At 36.4% G+C, this 19964-nt stretch overlaps 1 protein-coding gene across 1 annotated transcript in view; it reads right to left on the reverse strand.

Annotated features, from left to right (window-relative positions):
• Positions 1-4376: 4376 nt before the first annotated feature.
• The window catches only part of LOC128223859 (cadherin-23-like), a 33344-nt gene continuing 17756 nt past the window's right edge, over positions 4377-19964 (reverse strand). The window contains exons 5-14 of the mRNA XM_052933292.1: positions 13660-13751; positions 11982-12106; positions 10403-10534; positions 9505-9696; positions 9159-9255; positions 6331-6513; positions 5850-6188; positions 5465-5556; positions 4916-5134; positions 4377-4600 (exon numbers count right to left, since the gene is read on the reverse strand). Coding sequence (XP_052789252.1) covers positions 5050-5134; positions 5465-5556; positions 5850-6188; positions 6331-6513; positions 9159-9200 — 741 coding nt within the window. The 5' untranslated portion in view covers positions 9201-9255; positions 9505-9696; positions 10403-10534; positions 11982-12106; positions 13660-13751 and the 3' untranslated portion in view covers positions 4377-4600; positions 4916-5049. The remainder of the gene's footprint in view (positions 4601-4915; positions 5135-5464; positions 5557-5849; positions 6189-6330; positions 6514-9158; positions 9256-9504; positions 9697-10402; positions 10535-11981; positions 12107-13659; positions 13752-19964) is intronic.

Here is a 19964-nt window from a genome sequence, read left to right on the forward strand (position 1 = left end):
CGTTTCGGTGGAGGAAATGAAGGTGTTTCTTGCTGTCGTAATCAATATGGGACTTGTTTTCAAGTCGGAAATCGAGTCCTACTGGTCAACAGACCCATCCACAGAGATCCCTTTCTTTGGGAAGACCATGACACGAGACAGGTCATTATATATCTAAACTTTTTTTTTTTTTTTTTTTTTTACACACAGTGATACATATCTTTCTGATGTAGTTGTCTTGAGCATCAATTCATATGTTGTAAAAGCTAATGAAGAAACACAAAGAAATTTATTCACCATAATTATGATGTATTATCTGGGTAAATAAATCAATAACAAATATATATTTTTATAACTTTTATTATTTACTTTGCAAAATATTTTTGGCTACTTATTTATTCAATAAAAAAGCATGTTTTCACCGTGTTATTTATTTCTTCAGGTTCCTAATCATTCTGAGTAACTTCCATGTGACGAATGAGCTTGATAACCGGGATCCATTGACCAGACTGCGCCCACTAATCACGCATGCCATGGCCAGGTTCTCCGAGGTCTACACGCCAGAACAGAACCTGAGCTTTGACGAAGGAACATGTCCCTGGAAAGGTCGGTTGAAGATTAAAGTCTACAATCCAGCAAAGCCACAGAAATTCGGCATCAAACTCTTCCAGCTGTGTGAGGCTAGCAGTGGCTATTGTTTGGGGTTTGATGTTTATGCAGGAAAACGGAATGAGGACACCACCAACTACTGTGAGGCTGTAGGGGTTGATCCGGAAAACCTGACACTCACTTCCCAGGTGGTCGTAGGACTAATGGCTAGGTGTGGAGTGTTGTCCAAAGGACACCATGTATATATGGACAACTATTATACAAGTCCAGAACTATTTTCAGAACTAGATGTGCTCAATACATACGCTTGTGGGACACTTCGTGTGAATAGAATCGGTACGCCGAAAGCCATTCAGCTGAAGCGGAAACTGAACGAGGGTGAATGCATCTACAGAACTGGCAACAACATGCTTGCCATGAAGTTCAAGGACAAACGGGACGTCCATATGCTGTCAACCATCCACAACCCAATGATGAGTGTCCTGTGGAAGAAGAAGCATGGCACAGACATCAATGTTCGGAAGCCCTCGGCCATAGTTGACTATTGTAAACATATGGGAGGCGTTGATCTACTAGACCAATTTGGCCAGTACAACACTGTGGCAAGGAAAACAAAAAAGTGGTGGAGAAAGCTGTTTTTTCACATAATGAACATATGTATTGTAAATGCCTACAGATTGTATGAGAAGTATTCCACAAACTTCCCGAAGAAGGACCATGAGGGGTTTCGGAAGTCCGTAGTAGAGGCCCTGATTGAGGAAGGTGGCGGACCTCGTGGGCAGTCTGTTCGGCGAGGAAGACCAAGCCTTGGGGAAAAGCCTGCTCGCCTTACAGGAAGGCACTTTCCTGACAGCATCCCAGCAAAACCAGGGGCAAAGCGTGCCAAGCCATGCCGGGACTGTGTTGCTTGCAACGACAAGCCAGGAAATCGTGAAGGACACAAAAGGAAGCAGACAGCATTCTGGTGTCCAGACTGCCAGGTAGCTCTGTGTAACCCCTATTGTTTTAGGATCTATCACACACACCAGGACTATAAGACCATCTTGAATAATGTGTGATAAGTGTGAGCTGTGTGATGAAATAATTATGACAGACTTTGCTGATGTAAATACATGATATCTACCTGTAATTACCTACCTGAGACACCTGTAAAATACTTTATATGCATCTTATTTCAATTTTGTTTCATAAAACACTTTGAAAATAGTTTATAGATGTGCTAACTGTTTAGTATGAACAAAAAATGTGAACAATTGACATGTTTGAGAAAATGTGATTCACCTTGATTTCAAGTATTTTTACCTGTGTATATTTTCAACAATTTTGCCTATTTTGTGTTTGATGTACAACTTAGATGCTACTGTTATTCATTGCCTATATATGTATATACCTTTTGGACAGATTCATGTCATAAAAAGTATGAAACTAAATGACTTTATCATTTTCCCACCTATGTTCTAATTAACACACCTGTGCAGGTAAAAATAAATATAATTTACCTGTTTCGAGATTAGCATCGGATACCTTAGACTCTAACATGCAAGATACATATAGGTTTTTATACTCTTAGTCTTGAAATAAAGAAGATACAACAATTGAAGTGACATGGGTGTATTTCCACTAATTACCCAGTATTAATTCAGCAGAGACAAAGGATGAATGCATTGAATACATAGCGGGTTAAGGGTTAATACCATAAAGAACACAACTGGTGTGTATACATTACTTAATACAGTAGAGAACACACTGATTTGTGATTAAAAAAAAAAGGTAGAAAAAACACCTTATTGGTATAATTAATATGGTAGGGTAGTGCTGTCCCAATTATATATAAACTCACCACATAAAACGAGTTGGAGTCCGAGAAGAGTCCCTGTGAGGTTGTTGAGATGAGGCCGTTTGAAATGTTGATCGAGAACCGCGATGGTAAAGGTTCTTCCCCAATAATCCAATAAGTCACTGTGTTGTACAGAGCCTGGAGGTAGAGAGAAAAAAGTTTGCGAGTATTATGACTGCAGTGATTTTTTTTCGTGAAATTTACAGCCGAATAACGGCTGTTTCCCCTCGCCAAAAATCATCCAATTTTCCCAAAAAAAGGTAATCAATTCCCCTCAGAAATGAATAAAAAATATAATTATGAATTGTCAGGGTTTTTTTTCGGCAATATTTATAGCCGGTATTCAGTCATGTTCCCAATGGCATAAAGAATCCTTTTTTTCCCATTTCTGAATAAAAATTCCAAACCTGGAGTTCTAAAACTAAAAAGAAAATAAGAATAAAAGACGATGAAAATGTAAACAAAACAGTTATTTCCCCTACATGCAAGCGTCTATTCACAATGATGTAACATCCGCGTCATGGTGAAAGGTGATTTTCATTGGTTTAACTCTATTTTTTATCCTATCAGAGAGCATGTAACAAATTAAGAGTAAAAAACATTGTGTTAAAAACATGTGTCATTGTCAACAAAAGGATTAATAATTCAAAAGTGAAAAAAAAATTATTCGGTGCAGGAGGGGATTAAAATAACTAATAGACAATGCTGTTCTTTGTCATGCCTCACCTACATGTTTACATACATGACATTGACCTTCATTGCCAATATCGGAAAATGACAGAACTGAGAAGTGAAACTGAAAGTAGACAACTGGGTGAAATGACAAAAGTATTTATTTATTATAATGATGGTGTATTTACTTATTGATAAATGCCGAAGAAAACATGTTGATGAAATTTTACAAAATTCATTCATTTGTTTTTTGATCAATTGCAAACAAGTCTGACTATTTGGAAATTGGAAAAAATAAAAATATTGATATTTAATTCCATTCTCTCTATGAGTGTGAAAGTCATCATTTTTATTAGACAGCAGATTTTGTATCCAATTTAAGAGGAATTAAGAAAGTGTTAATTAAAAAATCAATTATTTCAGAGAGTTAAAACAAGGGATTAAACAATGTAAGGTGTTAACAGAGTCAGTGCATATTATGATGAAAATACCAATGTTAAAATTCATTAAAGTATTATATAAATTATATAACCTTTGTTATTATTTATGAAGAATTTCCCAACATTGATTGGGATCATTTGGCACAAAAATCATGTTTTACATGTTTTGATGATAGTAACTGTCATTAAAGAGAGTTGAAACAGTTTTAATAGGTTTCTTTGTTACTGGTTATTTTAAATGACCATTTTAATGTTTATTGTATTTTCCAAATTTTGGGAATTAACGCGCTTATTTTCCCAATTGTAAAGCCACAGGTGGTTTTGAAAATTTAAATAAAAATCACTGGACTGTGTAACATAAAGAGTAGATTGTTCATTATTTCTTATATTATAATGGTACATTCTCTCTTTTTTGGAATCAGAGTTTGACATTCACAGTTATAGGGTGGTATTCAATAAACACCTTAGACTGAACATAAAATCAAGATTAGAAATGAAGTGTTTTGATTGGCCTGTATATTTAGCTGACCAATAAGCTGAATGGAATCACTGAGGCATGTCTAAGGATAAGGATAAGATTAATATGGAACTTGACATGACAGTCCAAAATAGATTGCTAAAACAAAGTGATTAAGAGAAAGTCAAGCATCAAAATAATTTTAACAGAAATAAGTCATCTTCCAGTTTTGAAAGAAATAAAAGGAATTCAAATATGATTAAAATAACTCACGACTGTATCAGAATTGGTAGCGTTCACATCAAACACCCTCGACTCGGTGCTGACTGAGAATGGAAGGTTTGATGAATACGGCATGTTTGTAAACACTGGTGGGAAGAGATTCCTGATCACGTTGATGTTCACTTGGGTATTCTGGGAAGACACTCTGTTACCTCCGTCTCGTGCAGTTACTACGAACGAGTATGTTCATGTGTTCGTGAAGTCATTGTACAATGGCAGACGGACGCAGATTTGACCGTTGGCTGTGTTCAGGTCAAAGTAAGTGTTGAACAGACTGTTCTGCTGGAAGTTCTGGATCTGGTGGGTGACTGTGTTCCAGGGCGACTGGAATGGGTGCGTAAAAAATATAACATGGGAATCATTAATTTTGGCTCAACTCCAACTTGAACATTCCATTAGAACTACACATTGCACAAACTCAAGCATAGCTTCTGCTCATAACATTACTTACAGAACTGATTTATTTTCATATCAGTCCAAAGAAATTTTGAGAAATTACCAACTAATTTATGCTGAAGTTAATATCAAAATAAAATTTGGATTTTTTTTTAGTAATACAAACAAATATTGTAGCTTGAAAGATATATTTCAAAGCTAACAGTTAAATCAGTGCTTGGAGTATATTCCATTTTCACTTACGATTCTGTCCAAATCTGTAGCGCTCACAGTGAGCACCAGATAGTTGGTAGCCTCAGTTTCCATGATTGTAACGTTGTAGTTGATAGGGTTGAACACCGGCGTGTTAATGTTGCGGTTAATGTTGATGCGCGCAGTTACTGTGGCGCTACGGGCTGGAGATCCGTAATCATACGCAACAACAGTCCAATGTAGTAGTCACGAGTCTCTTCAATTAGGGACCTGGTATGGTGAAAAGTTATATTGTATACCAGTATACAAGCCTATAAATGCATGATACATCATGGATCGGTCCTTCGTAAAGCACATGTATCAAAAATTTATCTATTAATTCTGATGATCTCTATACAGTCAAAACCTGTTGGCTGGATATCCCAGGGACCTGCTAAAATGCATCATGCCTCGTGAATATTAAGTCAAGCGTTTCCAGAAAGCCTACATAGAAAATAAAGTAGTAGTAAAAATAAATCGGGCCTTTAGAACAAGCTCAAGCCAGCAAGGAAAATCGGGCCAACAAGTTTTGACTGTAATCAATAGTGCTAAGACGTGTACCGTGCAACAGTAAAAACTCCAGTTGATGTGTCGAAATTGAAGTACGAAGATGTAGAATCATCACCGATCAACGCGTATGTAAGTTGTTGGTTCTGAAAAAGAGAAATTAAGTATTAAAGAAATAAAAAAATTGTAGAATCAAGAATTGTAGAATCAATAATTGCTGAATCAAGAATTGCTGATTTAAGAATTGTAGAATCAATTATTGCTGAATCAAGAATTGTAGAATCAATTATTGCTGAATCAAGAATTGCTGATTCAAGAATTGTAGAATCAAGAATTGTAGAATTTGTAGATGCAACAATTCAAGAATATATTTTTTCATAGAATATACTTTTTTTAACGAGAGTGTCTATATTTAACACACGGAAGAGTTTGTACTTACATTGATATTATCAGCGTCATTAGCTGTTACTCGAAGAACGGACGTTGTAAGTTGGGTTGTCTCTGGAATGGTCCTTACGTATGGTGTGTTGATGAAGAAAGGATCATTCTCGTTCCTGTTGATATTGATCGTAATCTGAGCATTGATGCTGGACTGTCTGTTTGGAATACCGTCATCCGTGGCCCGAACTGTCATGGCTACAGTGTTGACGCCAATGGTTCTGAGGGATTCCCGCAGTGTCAGAAGGCACGTGTAAGGGTTAAGGTAGTCAGCAAGGTTACTGGGCTGCGGGAACACATTGGGCGTGGAGATGCTTGTTACATCACAGCGAATGTTGTCCTGAAATTAGGAAAAACAATTATATTTTGTAGAATTGACAAAGTACCAATTTTCATATACAGGATATATTCATGTTGAAAAAGTGCGAGTGCACTTACCACTACCTACACCAGTCAACCAAAAAACAAATCCATCTACCTACCCCATCAGCATCGTTTGTTTCAATCTGCACAAGACTGAAGCCAAGAGTGTAATCTTCCATGATTGATCGTTGGTACGTCTGAGGGTTGAAGACTGGTGCATTCGGGTTGCGGTTGACCAATATGGTGATGTTTGTGTAGGCAACCTGGCCTGGGTAGGCTGTATCGTAAGCCAATAGACCGAGCTGGAATAAGAAAGCCTTATTATTAGCAAAAAAACATAGCAGCAATGAATGAACTGTATAGAAGGCCAGGAACTGAAAATTAGCTGGAATAAACTTGTGACTTGTTCTTTAAGGACCCATAACAAAGTAAGTAGAATTATGTTCCATCATTTTATTGTGTTCATCTCAGACAACCATTTACCACTGTTTGCAAAACAGGGATGATAACAGAGCCAAGTTGCCAATCCTGAAAATGTCTGCGTGGGGTTCAGGGGGCCGCTTAAGGCTCCCGATGGGTCCAGGGCAAAGCCCTGGTGGGGGGACAAGGGGGGCGAAGCCCCCCGAAGCTTTCTGTATTTCAGGGATTCTAATACCCTTTTTTGCCTTAGAATAGTGTTCAAGGAGTACACCTTCCGGTTTGGTAGATATAATTATGTTCAACACGAGACATCCACAATCAGAACAATTATCAGGAATCTTAGCAGTGAAGTTCAACACCTTTGTCTTTAAACAAAGTTAAATTTACTCTTTTTTACCTGAAGTCACAGGCATTAGACATGTACCTGACATTTTGGTTCAGTTGTCCACTTCCCATAAAACTCAACTGGCTATGACCAAATGCCTGTGTATGAACAGATGAACAGTCTACACTGTGGGATGTTTGATTTATAATAATGAACAACATATCAATTATCATGCATGCAAATGTTTATTGTAAAAGTGGTATTTATTCAATTTTTATGTATCATAAGAGTATTTATTCCATTTTCTGCACATTTGATGAGAATATAATGTTATTAATTATTATATATATTATTCAAAGTAATATCCAAACGGGACTTAAATGCTTTGGCAGCGTGGCCGTTGTTGACATGGTGGACATTGACGTATTCTGGTCCCCAAGCCAGATTTTTTCGCCTCATGGTGTTTCATGAGTCCAGTAGCACACGAACTAGATTGTCCCACTGCAGTTCAAGTCTCTCAAACAGGCTTTCAAATTCTATGAACATTGATTTAGAATCAGCCCTTGTGATTTTTAAGGAGGCCAGATATCTCAACACTATTTCTTTCTCTATAGCAGAAAAATAGCTGCAACAGTTTTCTCATTGTTTGTGTTTGTTGACTTGTCTTAGTTGAAACAAAACCGAGATCCATTAACTCCTCCACATGTTCATCATTGAAATGGCTAGCCACTCCGTAAGTCATCTTGTATAATGCTGTACACCTTTGAAGTTTTAATTTGCTGAGAGCTTTTGTATCTTTGGCAAGTGTCTTAAGTAAGACACACTACTGTGGTGCCAGGGAGCATGTTCAGCCATATATCCAAGTATCATGGCCTCTGGATTGAACTGTCAGTCATTGACAGGAACAACTGGATGAGGTGTTTTTCATCCCAGACTTTTGTAACCATCAACATACCTGGATGGGGAAATACAAATTACAACTATAGAATTAAAATCTCACTCAAACTGGGTTCTCAAGAAGTTTTGTTGAACCGTCTCAAATAGAAAATAAAATGACTGCCTCTACGTAATATATATTACTACTACAAAATATTTATTCATGTTTTTTTTTAAATTTGAACCAAACCAATTTTCATTTGAACCTCCCATTATGGTCAACAGTCAAAGATAATGAGAATAATAAAGAAACGGTATACAGCGTAAACTTCAATCGGCCAAATAAAAATCGATTATTATGACACAATCCGAATCGGGATGTCCGAAATAATGCTACATGCGCAAAATTCATTCTCAGTTTGATCACTTTCTATTAACTTAAAAAGAAACGTTTCGGGAATTTCTCTTAAAAATAAATGGCAAATATACCCTTAAAATCGACGAATCCATGTTTTTAGAACTTGGTGGTGGTCTTTTTTTCCAATTTTCCAATACCCGTTTATTCGCCTTCGTCGTCTGTCATATCCGGATACGACCATCCGGATACTGTCTTCTAGTCCCATCGGTAATATCCGTAATCACCGGGTGCTATCTTAACCAATCATATAGCTCGATTGCCAAGACGTAGATAGGTTCGTTAATTTCCGGCATTACACTTCCGGAAAACTCACCTTTCGTACCCATATTGTTCGAACTGAGCTCGAATCGTTCCCTGTACCCCTCCCCCCTAGAAAAAAAACTCAACGGATTTACATTAATCTCAAAATCGATCCGTGAGTCCTTAAATCCGGAATTCCGGATTAATCCGGAATTTTATCATCCCTGCAAAAGAATTTATCATTTCAAGGTTTTGAATCGTTGAAAGATCGCGGCTTTTGCTCCATCCCAATACACATTCTGAAATTCCAATCGAAGCAACATCTATTGAATGTCAAATCATTCCACATATCAAAGAAACCCTGATCGCCAACGCAGCAATTTGGCATGTACTTTTACATATCATGTGGAACTTACAACCTAATTAACTGGCAAAGCATTTGTATATGACTTGAACAGTCTGCAAATGTTTTACTTCGACAAGCCAATTAAATAGGGAGTTTTAAAACTACATTCGCAAGAACCACACAGTTGAAAACAAAACTAGATCTCTGAAGAGTTGAAAAACTGCTTGGTTCGATGGACTGACGATCAAGTTTATTTGCAAACAGTATTGAAATTCAAACATTTAAATTATGTCAAGAAAACCAAGTAAATACGAAATCATACCGTGTATAGGCTGGTATCACTGGTGGCCGCGTTTCTCACCATGAGTAAAAAAGGCTGCGGAGAAGTACTGCCCTGTCAGGCCATATTGCAAGGTACCCTAAACAGACAAACAGATATTCACCCTGCTAGTAAAACGTTACATAATAACAAGTTACCAGTAACCACTTAATGTTTGAACTGCTTTTGAGTTTCAATTAAATATCACAACTCTTCAGTTCCATACGGATATAAATCCTCATTTTTGTAAAGTATCATGCACTTTACAGCCGATAGTTTTAAAAAAAGGAAACCTGAAGATTGTCTATATAACTAAGTAAAAGTAATTATTTTTTTTAATAAATCTCACCGCTAGGTCTTGGTCTCTGGCTCGAGATTGCCTGTAGATGGTAGTTCCGGGTGCTGTGTCATAGTTGATGGACGCATTGTAGGGGGCATTGTTTATAAACACTGGCAGTGACTGGCTACGCACAACATTCACACGTACAGTAGCAGTGCCTGTCCTCTCGGTGGACGACTGGTCACGACCAATTACAAGAAACTGTGGAGAGAAATATTCACTAAGAATAAGATTTAGGAATTTAGGGTATTAACTTAATGCCCAAAAACAGTTTGACAAAGAAGATATGAAGCTATATGACAAATTTGATACATGTATATTCATTCATTTTGACCTTAAAATAATTGGTTTATTCCTACAAATTTAAGGATCTCGTTGTACTGTAGACTTTGATATTCACGATTTGTCACTAATCAATTATGTGCATTTAAAAACCTTATGAAATATACTTAACTGTTTTATTACCTATGTTCAGTGAATAGGAGACAATAAACGTGTTAACACCATAACAAATTCAATCACCACAAGCAGACACTTTTTATCAAGGTCTGCATGCGCCCATTGGCTGCATTATGGCTTGACCCCACCGTGACGCCATCAAAACTTAAACGCGATCCTGGTGAGATTCCCTAGCTCTTTGTGAATAGACCTCTTTAACATGTAAAGCACCCATACACGGGATACAACTTTCCTGGTTGAACCAGTACCCAGTACACCATGCGCCAGCCAAGAGAGCTACTGGTACCATATTTGTCTGAACCCACCGACTTTCTGCACCCGAAGCAAACCCTCTACCACTGAGGTATTGGGTGGTCACAATCAGACCATGCACGCTTTACCAATAAATACTAGGCTAACAACCTTCAGACAGTAAGTGAAAAGCCTCATCTCATTTTCAGAAACATACCTCGTAACGACTTATGGCGGTATTGGTTAGCACACTCTTGAGTGAAAAAAGCCTGGAGGTAGGTCCAAGGTACAAATCATCCAATGTTGTTCCAGCAAACTGCAGACTGCGGAACTCATACCTCAGAACATCCTGAAGTATTATGTAAAAGTCATTTAGAAATAGTTCATGATTAGGTAAGACAGGAAAAAATTGCTTTCAGCCATGGGAAGATGGCTTCATAATTATTTTTCAACTTTTCATCATCAAAGGGACTCTAGCCCTGGATATCTAGGGCAACCATCAATAAAGGGACTCTAGCCCTGGATATTTAAGCCAAATATTAAACAAGAAGCAAATGATTTGGCACAATATGGCATTAACAGTAGAAAAAAATTATTTTAATTCGAGGGTTTCGAGTCAAAAGGTACTTGACCGATTTATTTTACCAACAAATATTTTCAGCAAGTTTGGTGAAGATCAGATGATAACTGTTCAATTAGACAGTGGACAAAGCAAAAATGGCAAATTTTGACCAATTCAAGGGCCATAATCCTGAAGAGCCTGGCTGGTTATAGAACTTTGCCAAGAATATATACCAACAAACATTTATAGTGGCAAGTTTGGTGAAATTCGGATAAAAACTGTTCAAGTTTGAGAGTAGACAAAGCTAAAATGGCCAATTTTGATAAATTCAGGGGGCCATAACTCTGGAGTGCCTAAAGCGATTAGGCTGGTTATCGAACTTGACCTAGATATTTCACCAACAAACACTTTCATGAAGTTTGGTGGAAATTGGATGAGAAATGTTCAAGTTAGAGAGCGGACAAAGCTAAAATGGCCAATTTTGACAAATTCAGGGGGCCATAACTCTGGAGTGCCTAAAGCGATTTGGCTGGTTATTGAACTTGACCGAGATATTTCACCAACAAACACTTTCATGACGTTTGGTGGAAATTGGATGAGAAGTGATCAAGTTAGAGAGCGGACAAAGCTAAAATGGCCAATTTTGACAAATTCAGGGGGCCATAACTCTGGAGTGCCTAAAGCGATTTGGCTGGTTATCGAACTTGACCTAGATATTTCACCAACAAACACTTTCATGAAGTTTGGTGGAAATTGGATGAGAAATGTTCAAGTTAGAGAGCGGACAACATTGTGGAGCCGCCCGCCCGCCCGCCGCCCGCCCAATTTTGACAAATTCAGGGGGCCATAACTCTGGAGTGTCTAGAGCGATTTGGCTGGTTATCGAACTTGACCTAGATATTTCACCAACAAACACTTTCATGAAGTTTGGTGGAAATTGGATGAGAAATGTTCAAGTTAGAGAGCGGACAACATTGTGGAGCCGCCAGCCGCCCGCCCAATTTTGACAAATTCAGGGGGCCATAACTCTGGAGTGTCTAGAGCGATTTGGCTGGTTATCGAACTTGACCTAGATATTTCACCAACAAACACTTTCATGAAGTTTGGTGGAAATTGGATGAGAAATGTACAAGTTAGAGAGCGGACAACATTGTGGAGCCGCCCGCCCGCCCGCCGCCCGCCCGCCCGCCATGGCAGTTCCCATAATACGGCCATCGTATAGTGATTGACATACCAGTGTGACGGGAGTGATTTTCTGTTCCATGTGTTTGAATGCAGGTATCATGTTGGCCATACACTTGTTGGTTGATGGCATTCATCTCCAGCTCCACAGTCACTGTCTTCTGTTACAGATACATCCTGTGTGAACAGTTGAAGTAGATACTTGTGAGCAAATAAAGGTTCTTGATTGTGAACAGTTAACGGTGTAATGTTTGCCTTCTTTTATGACAAGGTTGTGCAACTTATTCAAGTTTGCCAAATTTTGTAATGAAACAGGCATATCAGCAACATGGCAAATTGGTAAAAATGGTTAAAGGCTTGGTCATCCTCGGCACCCCGGCGTATCATAACAAATAGGATACCCTTGGCAAATCAGTTTGTACTCATTAATAATTAATAAGGTGAAATCCAGCCGCTTAATTGGTCGCATGAGACACACCTCATGCGATGCTGAAATAGCCGAGAAGTTACAGATGTAATATCAGTTCGAAATAATCCAATGAGATCACAGCTAACAAATCGGTTTAAGCAGAATATTATTAAATATGCCGATAGTTCCTCACAAAGGTGTTTTTTTTTCCTTTTTGTTTTCGGCTACTTCATTGGTCAGAAAATGCTGATGAATATTCAAGATTCACGAAGTTTTCCTAGCCAATTTGCCAAGGGTATCATTAACAGTTGCAACAAAATGACACAGAAATATTATCTCTGCAACTAAGATAATTAATGAAACAGGCCATCATTGTAAAGAGAAGTACATTATGCATACCATATTCCTGGGATTTTCTACTTTAAAAGGCTGAAACTTTATCCTCTTGCGAGATGATCACCCACTTCCTCATATGGACTTAAGTTTAAGAGATGGTTCAACTTATACTACTTATACTTTTGTTTTCATTTTGATTTTGACAATGACTGATAGCTTATAAAAACATCTTCAAGTAACCACAATTTCATACACTTATTTTTAAAAGATACACTCCATATAAAAGAATACACAATTTTATACACTATTTTAAATGATACACTCCATATAAAAGAATACACAATTTTATACACTATTTTAAATGATACACTCCATCTAAATGAAGGTGGATACACTCCATCTAAAAGAATACACAATTGTATACACTAATTTTAAACGATACACTCCATCTTAATGTATACACAATTTGTATACACTACTTTAAATGATACACTCGATATAAAAGAATACACAATTTTATACACTACTTTTAAAAATACATTATCTGCTGAAGATACACACCAAAGAGATACTATCTGCCAAAAGATGTTCCCTCCAAAGAGTCGTTCTTTGCATTAATGAAACACTTTTGACATTGAGAGAAAACTTTGAGAGAAAACTTTTACAGTCAGTAAGCGTCATAAGACAAAGCCTTCTGCAATTTAAAAGATACACTCCATCTAAAAGAATACATAATTGTATACACTAATTTTAAACGATACACAAATGAAGGCACTTTTCTATATACTAATTTTAAAAGATACATTCCATCTAAATGAAAACCCTTTTTATACACTACATTAAAAAGATACACTCCATCTTAAAGAATACACAATTTTATACACTACTTTAAAAGATACACTCAATCTAAAAGAAAACACAATTTTATTCACTACTTTTAAAAGATACACTCCATCTAAAAGAAAACACAATTTGTATACACTACTTTTAAAAGAAAACTTGGCTGTGCAGGTACTGCATCCACAAGCTCTCAGAGGAGTCCTCCAAGATGAGGATTAACCAAAAGATCAGCAGCCCCTTAAATAAATAAAGTGATATTCCATCAGACTGGCTCTAGCAATTAATATGTGCAATACCCTTTGGGTTCATGGAAACGAGCTGGTCCTGTCAATTATTGCAAACAAAATAATTGCTCTGAGATTCGTTGCAGAAGAAAACTTTTTTAGTGCCAATCTGGTGTACAGTCCCTTTAATGAAACCGACTCACTTTTTATTTCTTTTGCCTTGAGTGTAAATGTTAAAATGTCAAAACTATATAAAAAAATAATGTATTATTAATTTATATTATGTATTATTAGATTTACCATAACATACTCAAACATCAATATTCTTCGGTTAAGCACTGTCAACTGGCCAAATTTCAACCAGATAGCTGTATAATTCCAAAATCCAAATGTCACTGGTATAGGTTACATTCCCGAAAAAAGGAAAAAAAACCTATCTTTAGAAAGATAATTATGTTTCAAACATCAGAGGAAGGCTCCTAAAGAGATAACTCGGCTGTGCAGATAACTGCATCCACAAGCTCTCAAAGGAGTCCTCCAAGATGAGGATTAACCAAAAGGTCAGCAGCCCCTTAAAAAAACAAAGTGATATTCCATCAGTGGCTCTAGCAATTAATATGTGCAATACCCTTTGGGTTCATGGAAATGAGCTGGTCCTGTCAATTATTGCAAACAAAATATTATTGCCCTGAGATTCGTTGCAGAAGAAAACTTCTTTAGTGCCAATCTGGTGTACAGTCCCTTTAATGAAACCGACTCACTTTTTATTTCTTTTGCCTTGAGTGTAAATGTTCAAATGTCAAAACTATATAAGAAAATAACGTATTATTAATTTATATTATGTATTATAAGATTTACCATAACATACTCAAACATCAATATTCTTCGGTTAAGCACTGTCAACTGGCCAAATTTCAACAAGATAGCTGTATAATTCCAAAATCCAAATGTCACTGGTATACGTTACATTCCCGAAATAAGAAAAAAAACGCTATCTATAGAAAGATAATTATGTTTCAAACATCAGAGGAAGGCTCCTAAAGAGATAACTCGGCCGTGCAGATAACTGCATCCACAAGGTCTCAAAGGAGTCCTCCAAAATGAGGATTAACCAAAAGGTCAGTAGCCCCTTAAATAAACAAAGTGATATTCCATCAGTGGCTCTAGCAATTAATATGTGCAATACCGTTTGGGTTCATGGAAATGAGCTGGTCCTGTCAATTATTGCAAACAAAATAATTGCCCTGAGATTCGTTGCAGAAGAAAACTTCTTTAGTGCCAATCTGGTGTACAGTCCCTTTAATGAAACCGACTCACTTTTTATTTCTTTTGCCTCGAGTGTAAATGTTAAAATGTCAAAACTATATAAGAAAATAATGTATAATTAATTTATATTATGTATTATTAGATTTACAATTTCATACACAAACATCAATATTCTTCGGTTAAGCACTGTCAACTGGCACAATATTAACCAGATAGCTGTAGTATAATTCCAAAATCCAAATGTCACTGGTATACGTTACATTCCCGAAATAAGAAAAAAAAAACGCTATCTATAGAAAGATAATTATGTTTCAAACATCAGAGGAAGGCTCCTAAAGAGATAACTCGGCTGTGCAGATAACTGCATCCACAAGCTCTCAAAGGAGTCCTCCAAGATGAGGATTAACCAAAAGGTCAGCAGCCCCTCAAATAAACAAAGTGATATTCCATCAGTGGCTCTAGCAATTAATATGTGCAATACCCTTTGGATTCATGGAAATGAGCTGGTCCTGTCAATTATTGCAAACAAAATAATTGCCCTGAGATTCGTTGCAGAAGAAAACTTCTTTAGTGCCAATCTGGTGTACAGTCCCTTTAATGAAACCGACTCACTTTTTATTTCTTTTGCCTTGAGTGTAAATGTTAAAATGTCAAAACTATATAAGAAAATAATGTATTATTAATTTATATTATGTATTATTAGATTTACCATAACATACTCAAACATCAATATTCTTCGGTTAAGCACTGTCAACTGGCCAAATTTCAACCAGATAGCTGTATAATTCCAAAATCCAAATGTCACTGGTATACGTTACATTCCCGAAATAAGAAAAAAAACGCTATCTATAGAAAGATAATTATGTTTCAAACATCAGAGGAAGGCTCCTAAAGAGATAACTCGGCTGTGCAGATAACTGCATCCACAAGCTCTCAAAGGAGTCCTCCAAGATGAGGATTAACCAAAAGATCAGCAGCCCCTTAAATAAACAAAGTGATATTCCATCAGTGGCTCTAGCAATTAATATGTGCAATACCGTTTGGGTTCATGGAAATGAGCTGGTCCTGTCAATTATTGCAAACAAAATAATTGCTCTGAGATTCGTTGCAGAAGAAAACTTCTTTAGTGCCAATCTGGTGTACAGTCCCTTTAATGAAACCGACTCACTTTTTATTTCTTTTGCCTCGAGTGTAAATGTTAAAATGTCAAAACTATATAAGAAAATAATGTATTATTAATTTATATTATGTATTATTAGATTTACCATAACATACTCAAACATCAATATTCTTCGGTTAAGCACTGTCAACTGGCCAAATTTCAACCAGATAGCTGTATAATTCCAAAATCCAAATGTCACTGGTAAACGTTACATTCCCGAAATAAGAAAAAAAACGCTATCTATAGAAAGATAATTATGTTTCAAACATCAGAGGAAGGCTCCTAAAGAGATAACTCGGCTGTGCAGATAACTGCATCCACAAGCTCTCAAAGGAGTCCTCCAAGATGAGGATTAACCAAAAGTTTAGCAGCCCCTTAAATAAACAAAGTGATATTCCATCAGTGGCTCTAGCAATTAATATGTGCAATACCCTTTGGGTTCATGGAAATGACCTGGTCCTGTCAATTATTGCAAACAAAATAATTGCTCTGAGATTCGTTGCAGAAGAAAACTTCTTTAGTGCCAATCTGGTGTACAGTCCCTTTAATGAAACCGACTCACTTTTTATTTCTTTTGCCTTGAGTGTAAATGTTAAAATGTCAAAACTATATAAGAAAATAATGTATTATTAATTTATATTATGTATTATTAGATTTACCATAACATACTCAAACATCAATATTCTTCGGTTAAGCACTGTCAACTGGCCAAATTTCAACCAGATAGCTGTATAATTCCAAAATCCAAATGTCACTGGTATACGTTATATTCCCGAAATAAGAAAAAAAATGCTATCTATAGAAAGATAATTATGTTTCAAACATCAGAGGAAGGCTCCTAAAGAGATAACTCGGCTGTGCAGATAACTGCATCCACAAGCTCTCAAAGGAGTCCTCCAAGATGAGGATTAACCAAAAGATCAGCAGCCCCTTAAATAAACAAAGTGATATTCCATCAGTGGCTCTAGCAATTAATATGTGCAATACCCTTTGGGTTCATGGAAATGAGCTGGTCCTGTCAATTATTGCAAACAAAATAATTGCTCTGAGATTCGTTGCAGAAGAAAACTTCTTTAGTGCCAATCTGGTGTACAGTCCCTTTAATGAAACCGACTCACTTTTTATTTCTTTTGCCTCGAGTGTAAATGTTAAAATGTCAAAACTATATAAGAAAATAATGTATTATTAATTTATATTATGTATTATTAGATTTACCATAACATACTCAAACATCAATATTCTTCGGTTAAGCACTGTCAACTGGCCAAATTTCAACCAGATAGCTGTATAATTCCAAAATCCAAATGTCACTGGTAAACGTTACATTCCCGAAATAAGAAAAAAAACGCTATCTATAAAAAGATAATTATGTTTCAAACATCAGAGGAAGGCTCCTAAAGAGATAACTCGGCTGTGCAGATAACTGCATCCACAAGCTCTCAAAGGAGTCCTCCAAGATGAGGATTAACCAAAAGTTTAGCAGCCCCTTAAATAAACAAAGTGATATTCCATCAGTGGCTCTAGCAATTAATATGTGCAATACCCTTTGGGTTCATGGAAATGACCTGGTCCTGTCAATTATTGCAAACAAAATAATTGCTCTGAGATTCGTTGCAGAAGAAAACTTCTTTAGTGCCAATCTGGTGTACAGTCCCTTTAATGAAAACGACTCACTTTTTATTTCTTTTGCCTTGAGTGTAAATGTTAAAATGTCAAAACTATATAAGAAAATAATGTATTATTAATTTATATTATGTATTATTAGATTTACCATAACATACTCAAACATCAATATTCTTCGGTTAAGCACTGTCAACTGGCCAAATTTCAACCAGATAGCTGTATAATTCCAAAATCCAAATGTCACTGGTATACGTTACATTCCCAAAATAAGAAAAAAAACGCTATCTATAGAAAGATAATTATGTTTCAAACATCAGAGGAAGGCTCCTAAAGAGATAACTCGGCTGTGCAGATAACTGCATCCACAAGCTCTCAAAGGAGTCCTCCAAGATGAGGATTAACCAAAAGATCAGCAGCCCCTTAAATAAACAAAGTGATATTCCATCAGTGGCTCTAGCAATTAATATGTGCAATACCGTTTGGGTTCATGGAAATGAGCTGGTCCTGTCAATTATTGCAAACAAAATAATTGCCCTGAGATTCGTTGCAGAAGAAAACTTCTTTAGTGCCAATCTGGTGTACAGTCCCTTTAATGAAACCGACTCATTTTTTATCTCTTTTGCCTTGAGTGTAAATGTTAAAATGTCAAAACTATATAAGAAAATAATGTATAATTAATTTATATTATGTATTATTAGATTTACAATTTCATACACAAACATCAATATTCTTCGGTTAAGCACTGTCAACTGGCCAAATTTCAACCAGATAGCTGTATAATTCCAAAATCCAAATGTCACTGGTATACGTTACATTCCCGAAATAAGAAAAAAAACGCTATCTATAGAAAGATAATTATGTTTCAAACATCAGAGGAAGGCTCCTAAAGAGATAACTCGGCTGTGCAGATAACTGCATCCACAAGCTCTCAAAGGAGTCCTCCAAGATGAGGATTAACCAAAAGGTCAGCAGCCCCTTAAATAAACAAAGTGATATTCCATCAGTGGCTCTAGCAATTAATATGTGCAATACCCTTTTGCCCTGAGATTCGTTGCAGAAGAAAACTTCTTTAGTGCCAATCTGGTGTACAGTCCCTTTAATGAAACCGACTCACTTTTTATTTCTTTTGCCTTGAGTGTAAATGTTAAAATGTCAAAACTATATAAAAAAATAATGTATTATTAATTTATATTATGTATTATTAGATTTACCATAACATACTCAAACATCAATATTCTTCGGTTAAGCACTGTCAACTGGCCAAATTTCAACCAGATAGCTGTATAATTCCAAAATCCAAATGTCACTGGTATACGTTACATTCCCGAAATAAGAAAAAAAACGCTATCTATAGAAAGATAATTATGTTTCAAACATCAGAGGAAGGCTCCTAAAAGATAACTCGGCTGTGCAGATAACTGCATCCACAAGCTCTCAAAGGAGTCCTCCAAGATGAGGATTAACCAAAAGGTCAGCAGCCCCTTAAATAAACAAAGTGATATTCCATCAGTGGCTCTAGCAATTAATATGTGCAATACCCTTTGGGTTCATGGAAATGAGCTGGTCCTGTCAATTATTGCTAACAAAATAATTGCTCTGAGATTCGTTGCAGAAAAAAACTTCTTTAGTGCCAATCTGGTGTACAGTCCCTTTAATGAAACCGACTCACTTTTTATTTCTTTTGCCTTGAGTGTAAATGTTAAAATGTCAAAACTATATCAAAAAATAATGTATTATTAATTTATATTATGTATTATTAGATTTACCATAACATACTCAAACATCAATATTCTTCGGTTAAGCACTATCAACTGGCCAAATTTCAACCAGATAGCTGTATAATTCCAAAATCCAAATGTCACTGGTATACGTTACATTCCCGAAATAAGAAAAAAAAACGCTATCTATAGAAAGATAATTATGTTTCAAACATCAGAGGAAGGCTCCTAAAGAGATAACTCGGCTGTGCAGATAACTGCATCCACAAGCTCTCAAAGGAATCCTCCAAGATGAGGATTAACCAAAAGATCAGCAGCCCCTTAAATAAACAAAGTGATATTCCATCAGTGGCTCTAGCAATTAATATGTGCAATACCCTTTGGGTTCATGGAAATGAGCTGGTCCTGTCAATTATTGCAAACAAAATAATTGCCCTGAGATTCGTTGCAGAAGAAA

The sequence above is a fragment of the Mya arenaria genome, chromosome 2 (assembly GCF_026914265.1).
Source record: "Mya arenaria isolate MELC-2E11 chromosome 2, ASM2691426v1".
NCBI lineage: Eukaryota > Metazoa > Mollusca > Bivalvia > Myida > Myidae > Mya > Mya arenaria.